The sequence below is a fragment of the Crotalus tigris genome, unplaced genomic scaffold, assembly GCF_016545835.1.
Source record: "Crotalus tigris isolate CLP2741 ecotype Arizona unplaced genomic scaffold, ASM1654583v1 scf7180000021570.357645, whole genome shotgun sequence".
In the NCBI taxonomy this organism is placed as follows: domain Eukaryota; kingdom Metazoa; phylum Chordata; class Lepidosauria; order Squamata; family Viperidae; genus Crotalus; species Crotalus tigris.
Genome location: NW_024098569.1, coordinates 205,517 through 214,269, shown reverse-complemented (window position 1 = coordinate 214,269; position 8,753 = coordinate 205,517). Strand labels below are relative to the sequence as shown.

The 8,753-nt window shown below is 41.6% G+C and overlaps 1 protein-coding gene across 1 annotated transcript in view; it reads left to right on the top strand.

Moving 5' to 3' along the window:
• The first annotated feature begins 232 nt into the window (after positions 1–232).
• The window catches only part of LOC120296812 (plexin-A4-like), a 203,047-nt gene continuing 194,526 nt past the window's right edge, over positions 233–8,753 (top strand). Inside the window, exon 1 of the mRNA XM_039318823.1 lies at positions 233–360. Coding sequence (XP_039174757.1) covers positions 310–360 — 51 coding nt within the window. The 5' untranslated portion in view covers positions 233–309. The remainder of the gene's footprint in view (positions 361–8,753) is intronic.

Genomic DNA, 8,753 nt, shown 5'->3' with positions numbered 1-8,753 from the left:
GTGCCTCACTAGGGGTATTATTATTATTATTATTATTATTATTATTATTATTATTTCTGCACACTCTAGAATTTTCTTAATTAGTACTTCTTCAGCTGGTAAGTTTTCATTTTTCCAGTGTTGGGCAAATACAATTCTGGCTGTTTTTTCCCCCAGTGACTTCCTGGATCTCATTCCTGGTTTTGTTTTGTTTTTTTCTCTTTATTTCTTGTTTTTTGGCTTCTGCAGATCCGCATCGATGGTCCCATCAAAGGAGCTTTGGAGTATGAAATAGTCCAAGTGACCGACTCGGGACCGATCCTAAGGGATATGGACTTCTCGGTGGATCACAAGCACCTGTACGTCATGTCGGAAAAACAGGTGAGCTGTGCGCCTTTTTTCCGGATCTAGTTTCATGCGAGAGATGCGTTTTGCTCCTTAAGCGAAGAGAACGCGGTCTTGTAGACGCGTGGGGAGATCGCAAACGAGTTTCAGATGATCCCAGTTTTGATCCCGTCTTTAAAAAATCTCTCCTTTTTTTTCCACTGGGCTTTTGTCCCACCCTAGAAAAAAAAAATCAGAAGATGTTTCTGAGGTGGTGATTGGATGTCTGGGATGATATGAGAAGTTGAGATTGCTATAATACGTCGTAAAAAAACTCATTTCTTCCGCCAAGGTGTTATTCAGGCAGTCCTCAACGATCGCAATTGAGCCCAGCGTTTCGGTCGTTAAGTGAGACATTTGTTAAGTAAATGTTTGCCCCATTTTTATGACCTTCCTTGCCACTCTTGTTAACTGAATCCAGTTGTTAAGTGAGTCACATGGATGTGAATAGAATAGAAAAGAATAGGAAAGAATAGAGTAGAGTAGAGTAGTGTAGAGTAGAGTAGAGTAGAGTAGAGTAGAATAGAATAGAATAGAATAGAATAGAATAGAATAGAATAGAATAGAATAGAATAGAATAACAGAGTTGGAAGGGATCTTGGAGGTCTTCTAGTCCAACCCCCTGCTCAGGCAGGAAACCTTGTACCATTTCAGACAAATGGTTGTCCAGTCTCTTCTTAAAAGCCTCCAGTGATGGAACATTCACAGCTTCTGGAGGCAGGTAGTTCCACTGGTTGATCGTTCTCACTGTCTGGAAATTTGTCTTTAGTTCCAGGTTGCTTCTCTCCTTGATCAGTTTCCATCTGTTGCTTCTTGTCCTGCCCTCAGGTGCTTTGGAGAATAGGTCTCCTGCCTGAGCAGGGGATTGGACTAGATGACCTCCAAGGTCCCTTCCAACATTATTATTATTGCTGTAGTTGTTATCATCATCATCATCATCATCATTATTCTACTCGACTCGACTCTACTCTGTTCTGTTCTATTCCATTTTCTATATTCTGTATTGTATTGTATTCTGTTCTATTCTGTTCTATTCTATTCTATTCTATTCTATTCTATTCTATTCTATTCTATTCTATTCTATTCTATTCTATTCTTTCTATTCTATTCTATTCCATTCCATTCCATATTTTCTATTCTATTCTATTCTATTCTATTCTATTCTATTCTATTCTATTCTATTCTATTCTATTCTATTCCATTCCATATCTATTCTATTCTATTCTATTCTATTCTATTCTATTCTATTCTATTCTATTCTATTCTATTCTATTCTATTCTATTTCCCCAATATTTATTCTATTCTATTCTGTTCTCTTTTGTTCTATTCTACAGGTATATCTATCTCCTATCCTATCCTCTATCCTCTATCCTCCATCCTCTATTCTATTCCATTCTGTAATTCTATTCTATTCTATTCTGTTCTGTTCTGTTCTGTTCTGTTCTGTTCTGTTCTATTCTATTCTATTCTATTCTATTCCATTCCATTCCATTCCATTCCCTATTTTCTATTCTGTTCTGTTCTGTTCTATTCCATTCCATTCCAAGGTCCTTTCCAACTTTGTTATTCTGTTCGTGGCTCAGCCTGTTGTCCATTTTGAAAACTCGGAAATAACCAAAAAGGGTGAAGCACATCTGGCTTTCTTTAAAAGAGCAGAACACAAGGGATTGTGTGATTGTCTCAATTAGGAGAGAGGCCCTTCAAATTTATTCCTTAGCTGGAAGTGACAGAGTCAATTGGGGATCATAGGACTTTTCTGCCAGAGGTCCTGCATCTTAGACTTTCCCTGCTGATTAAGCACATTTCACGCCTTGGGTTATTTCTCAAAAATAATGAAGTGGGATAAAAAAAAAAAACCCAATGGGACAATGCAGCTGTGTTCTGATATTTGAAACAAATACACGTTGGTTTATTTCCCAACTTTATTATTATTATTTTGATAAATAACTCAAGGCAGCTTTTTAAAAAATGCTCCTTTCTTCTCGCGTTTTCCCGAAAACAACAACCTTGTGAGGTGGGTTGGGCTGAGGGACAGGGACTGGCCCAAGGACACGAAGTTGCCTTTCACGCTTAAGAGGGGACTAGAACTCACCGTCTCCTGGTGATTGGCCAAATGTCACTCAGCTCGCTTTCAGGGCTAAGGTGGCCGTCCAGTCTCTTCTTAAAAACTTCCAGTGTTGGAGCATTCACAGCTTCTGGAGGCAGGTTGTTCCACTGGTTAATTGTTCTCACTGTCAGGAAGTTTCTCCTTAGTTCCAGGTTGCTTCTCTCCTTGATTAGTTTCCATCTGTTGCTTCTCGTCCTGCCTTCAGGTGCTTTGGAGAATAGCTTGACTCCCTCTTCTTTGGGGCAGCCCCTGAGATACTGGAAGACTGCTCTCATGTCCCCCCTTGTCCTTCTCTTCGTTAAACTAGACATACCCAATTCCAGCAACCGTTCCTTATATGTTTTATCTTCCAGTCCCCTGATCGTCTTTGTTGCTCTTATCTGCACTCTTTCTAGAGCAGTGGTTCTCAACCTTTTTAATGCCGCGACCCCCAACCGGTCGTAAGTTGAGGACTACTCAACCAGTCGTAAGTCGAGGACTACTCAACTGGCGCAGCACCGTTTGCAGAATGGGACTTTTGGCGGGCTCAGCAGGGCAGAGACAGCCTGGACAATTCCTATTGGCTTTTGAAAGCCAATAGAATTAGACTCTATTCAAGAGAGTCTATTCTATTGGCTTTCAAAAGCCAATAGAATAAAAAGGAGTAGCAAAGCTAAGGAAAAGGGAGGGAAAAATGGCGGACTGCGTTGTTTGGCGACCCCCGTGAAATGGTCATTCGACCCCAAATGGGGTCCCAACCCACAGGTTGAGAACCACTGGTCTAGCGTCTCAACATCTTTTTTACATTGTGGTGACCAAAACTGGCTGCAGTATTCCAAGTGTGGTGTTACCAAGGCCTTGTAAAGTGGTATTAACAGTTCACGTGATCTTGATTCTATCCCTCTGTTCATGCAGCCTAGCACTGTATTGGCCTTTTTGGCAGCTGCAGCACACGGCTGGCTCCTATTTAAGTGATTGCCCACTAGGACTCTGAGATCCCTCTCACAGTTACTACTATTGAGCAAGGTACCGCCTATACTATACCTGTACATTTGGTTTTTCTTGCCTAAATGTAGAACCTTGCTTTTTTCACCACTGAATTTCATTTTGTTAGTTAGTGCCCGGTGTTCAAGTCTGTCCAGATCCTTCTGTATCTTAAGCCTGTCTTCTGGAGTGTTGGCTATTCTGCCAGCTTGGTGTCATCTGCAAATCTGATGATTTCCCCATCTATCCCCTCATCCAAATCGTTGATGAAGAGGTTGAAGGGTGAAACTCTTCAAAGAACTTCGAGGCATTATTTACCTTAAAGAATCTTTATTTGAGTAGCATAGCATTGGCACTAACATAGCCAAAAAACTGAGTTCCCCTCCCCTGAGCACATAGTATCCAAGCACAATTCCCTCCCCCAATTCACAGTCATAAATCACATTCCCCAATTAGCTTGAAATGCAGGCTTCCCGTCCAGTTCTCCAGCCCGCCAATTCTTATCCTCTCTTATTTCAATAACCTTGGTTCTCATGCTAGGTCCAGTATTGTTATGTCTAGCTAAACTTTCATGCACATTCCTCCCCCCAGCGTCATCTAACTCTAACTCTAAGTGTAAAACATAAGAAGAAAAGGGTTTGCTTCTCCATCTGTTGTCAAAAATAGCAAAAACATCTGATGTTAGCAGCACTGACACCCGGATTCTCTTGTTGTTTTTTTCTTTGCCCGCGGCGGACGTCCATCCATCAAACGGCAGACTGTCAAAAAAGGGGGTACCATTTCATCCATTTGTCTTCATTAGAGGCCTGGTCAGAAGGTACAACTCACTAGTGGCCCTGAGAAAAGAACAAATGGCTCCACATTTGCTTCCCTTTTGCTTTCCTTTCTTTTTTACGGCCCACATTTTGCATAAATGGCTATTTTATGCCGGCTGGGATCCCTTCTCCCTGTCAGCTGCCGTCCGTCCTTTTTTTGCAGCCTAAGTGTTTGATTTGTCTTCGTTTGGCTGCGGCGAGGAGGCAGAAGTGCGATTAGATCGAAAGGACGCGAAAGCCAGGCTGAGGGGTGACCTGCCAAAAAGGGATAGGGGCCAGGAGGGCAGTGGGCAGAGTTGAGGGTGCCCCCCCAAAAAAAGGTGTATGGCTATTGCAAGCGTCTGGCAAAGGTGAAGAAAATAAAATAAATAAAATAAAATGTTTAGTTAATGGAAGGCTTTCAGAAGAGCAGTGAAGATGATAATATCTGTCTCTCTGGCCATCTATCCATCCAACCATCCAATATTAATCTGCATCTGTCTGTCTGTCTGTCTGTCTGTCTATCTATCTATCTATCTATCTATCTATCTATCTATCTATCTATCTATCTATTTCTATCTATCTATCAATCAATCACCTACCTACCTACCTACCTATCTATCCTTCTGTCTAATCTGTCTGTCTGTCTGTCTGTCTGTCTGTCTGTCTGTCTGTCTATCTATCTATCTATCTATCTATCTATCTATCTATCTATCTATCTATCCCTATGCATCCTTCTATCCATCCAACCATCCATTAACTATTTCCTTCTTCCCTCCCTCCCTCCCTCCCTTCCTTCCACTCTCCATCTCTCTCTCTCTCTCTCTCTCTCTCCATCCATCCATCCATCTATTATACAGGACAGGACAGGACAGAATAGAATAGAATATTCTTTGTTGGCCAAGTGTGATTGGACACACAAGGAATTTGTATCCACAGCATACATTCTCAGCGTACATACAAACAACAATGATGAATCATTATCATAATCATAAAATACAATTATATATCAAGATACAAACTCAGTGATACATAGGATAACTATTATCTATCTATCTATCTATCTATCTATCTATCTATCTATCTTGTATCATTTCTCTGTCTGTCTGTCTATCTTTCTATCTGTCAGTCTGGCAATCTATCATATCTCTATAGCTGCGCGTCTCACAAAATGTGATTCTGCAAGGCCTACCCACAAAAACAACGAAATAACAATATTAAAACAGAACACAACTAATGCTATATCCATGGTGATTCACTTAATAACTGTTGAAAAAATGGTAATAAAATCAAATCCGGTTATGTGTGTGATCTGCTTAATAATTTCAATGACTTACAACCAAAGGTCCAGGCTTAACTGCAGTCATAAACTGAGGACCACCTGTAGTGTCTTGTTTTATAATAATAGTATAATAATACTGTTTTACATAATAGTATAAGTAAATTTCTTGGACGTTGTCCAAGAAATATTAATTGTGGTGTTTTTAAATTTAATGCATGCCCTTTACACATAATGTTCTGTTATGTGCCAAAGCTTTGGAATTTGACTTTTTATCAAGAATTATGGCTCTGTCAAGCATGAGAAGTGGCTAAAAGAATCATACTGAGAAAGTGGAAATGTGATTTTACTGCAGATATGAAAGTTGTGATTTATCTGTTTTGGCAAAAGCAAGATTTTCTATGAATGAAAGGCTGTGTTGCTTCATCCTTTGTGTTGATGAAGCAGAGATTTTGTGATATTTTGCAAAAAAATATTTTGTTATGGCAGCGTATTCATTAGCGAACCAGTAGCTGTTGATTAAGATCAAATGATAGAAATTAATAGAAACGATGAGATATAATTTTTTGGGGTTTCTTTTCTTTCCTGCATTTGCATTTTTTGTTTATTTGGGGGGGGGGGTGTTGTCTCTTTTCTGATTTTTCAGATCGATATTGTTAATTGTGCATGTGTCAAATAAATAGAAATCATTAAGAATATATTAAAAGACGAAAACTAACCACTACGGAAAGATGCTATGATTAATCCCCAAGGATGTACTCAGACTGGGGGCTGTTTGCTTTTCTCCCCATATTGAAAGTCATTTGTTTAGAAAGGAAAAAAAATAGTTCGTTTGGAAGTTCAGCCAGGAGTCCCCATTACGCAAATCAGAAAATGATTAAAAAATTAAATATTCCTTTGACTCAGGCTCAGCCATGGGTGACTTCATGGATACACCCACCCATGTACTTTTTTTTAAAGCGCAATACTGAAGGGGTTTGCCTTGGTTTGTGTGTGTGTGTGTTGCTTTTCCATCCTGAAACGTATGACCACGACCGACCACAAAACTTACGTTGCTAAGCGAGACATTTGCTAGCTGAGTTGTTCTCCGCTTTACAACTTTTGTTGCCACTGTTGTTAAACGAGCTGCGGCAGCTGTTCAGACAGTAACACGGTTGCTAAGTGGATCCAATTTTCCCACGGACCTGGCTTGCTGACGGCCATAAAAGGGAGATCTCGTGATTTCCTGGGGACGCTGCCACTGTCGTAAATACGAGACAGTTGCCAAATATCACCATTTTGATCACGTGATCTCAGAGACAAAACGGACTAGGGCTCCGAGGCTGCAGCAGTTTTCCTGCAGGAAAAAGATTTCTTTATTTTATTTTATTTTTCCCCCAAAAGGTCCTAGCCTAGTGATGGCGAACCTTTTAGAGACGGAGTGCCCAAACTGCAACCCAAAACCCACTTATGTATCATCAGGTGCTGGGTGGTTGTGGCCCATTGGATGGGCGTGGCCCATTGGGTGGGTGTGGCTGTGGTGATAATGGCAGACTGGATGGGACTAAAAAGTTCAATCAATCAAGTCCAACTTTGCGAGAACTTTTTTTTTCCCGCAAGAAGTTGAAATTGATTGATTGAAACTTTTTTTTTTGCACACGGCAGCGGCCTAAAGCGAAAAGGTTTTATAAAACCTAGCTAAAGGCCTAGGACTGGGGCAATGGTGCAAGTGCCAACAGAGAGGGCTCTGCGTGCCACCAGTGGCACCCGTGCCATAGATTCGCCACCAAGGTCCTAGGCTACTCTCTGTTCATGTAAAAGTGGCTTGCCCCTTCCGTGTGAGTAGGGGTAATGTTTTCTCCACGATGATTGCAGTGTTGTTTGTTGCTTATTTGTTTGTCTGAGTTGGTGCTTCTTTAATTAGGGTATTGTCTGCTGCTTGGTTTGTTTGTCTGGTATTAATCCCCGCTTATCTGGGTGACCCAGGTAGATAACATCTTGAATGCTAGAAAGGAGCGGAGTTTGCTTTCTGTTTGTATACAGGTGACTGACTCCCTTTGTGTTGGTGGGAGTGTTGATGTTTTTTTCCCCCTGATAGTTCCTTGATTGGGTTTTTGTTTATTGCTTGATTGTTTGTCTGGTGTTGATCCCTGCTTATCTGGCTGTTGACTACCGACAAGAACCTGTTCCAGTTTTTTGGTTTTGTTTTTCCTTTTCAGCTTAGCTGGCTGGGGAATTCTGGGCGTTGTAGTTCATCCATCTTAAATGTCTATGGAGATTCTCTGTCGTGGTGGGGATGTGGAAGGATTTATACTCCTTGCAGACCGCTGTCATTTGCATTCTTTCAGAGAGTTGTTGAGGCCACCTGGAGGTTTGTCTGTGTCCTCAAATGGTGCAAATGGATGTGAAGCCTTCTTGGCTGCAGGATGTTTTCCACCCTGGATCCCTTCTGTTGAAGAAAAAGTCTTCATCGGTGGTCCAGTCCAAGCCTGGAATAAACAACATGGTGACTGCTTTAGAAAGAAGTTTGCAGTTTATTGAATAGGAGAGCCAGACAGGAAGATGACTCTGGAAGAAAAGAGTGAGCACATGTAGGGAGTGGGTTTTTATACCCTCTGGAGCTTTTTGTTTGGAGTTGTTCCTGTAGCATGAATTTTGACCTGAGTCTGTGTGTGCCTTTCTGGTACTCTGATGGTGGTGGGTTAATCCTATTATGTCCGAAAGGTCATATCCTGCTTCCCTGACTCTGTGGCTGATGACTCTTAGATTTTTGGTGTGTTGATTCTAGGGATCTTTCTTCCTAATCCCAGTTTCCTGACTCCGGTCTTTCTGACAAGATTATCACATCTGCAACTCCGCAGACTTGGTTTCTGTTTGGGACAGAGAGACTTGGGGGTAGGATTTCTGCTTTTAAAATCCTTTAGGAAAATATATTCTGCCTTTTTAATATTTCCTTCTCTGGGGGCGGGCGGGGCTGACTTCCCACCCTCCCCTGTGGAAGACAGGCCCAGGCTGTTGGCGACGAGTCCATGTTGTCTGCATCTCAAATGGAAGCGCCAACGGTTCCTGGAATCTGCAATGTTTTCTGGAAATCTGTTCACACTCCCGCACCCTTGGAAGGGTGTTCATCCCAAAGTACATTGCTAGCTGTCTGCAAGGAATATAAATCCTCTGATTCCCCACAGTCCAGTCAGAGCTGGAGAAGCCTCTTGGACAGGGTTCTCAACCTGTGGGTCGCGACCCCATTTGGGGTCGAATGACCATTTC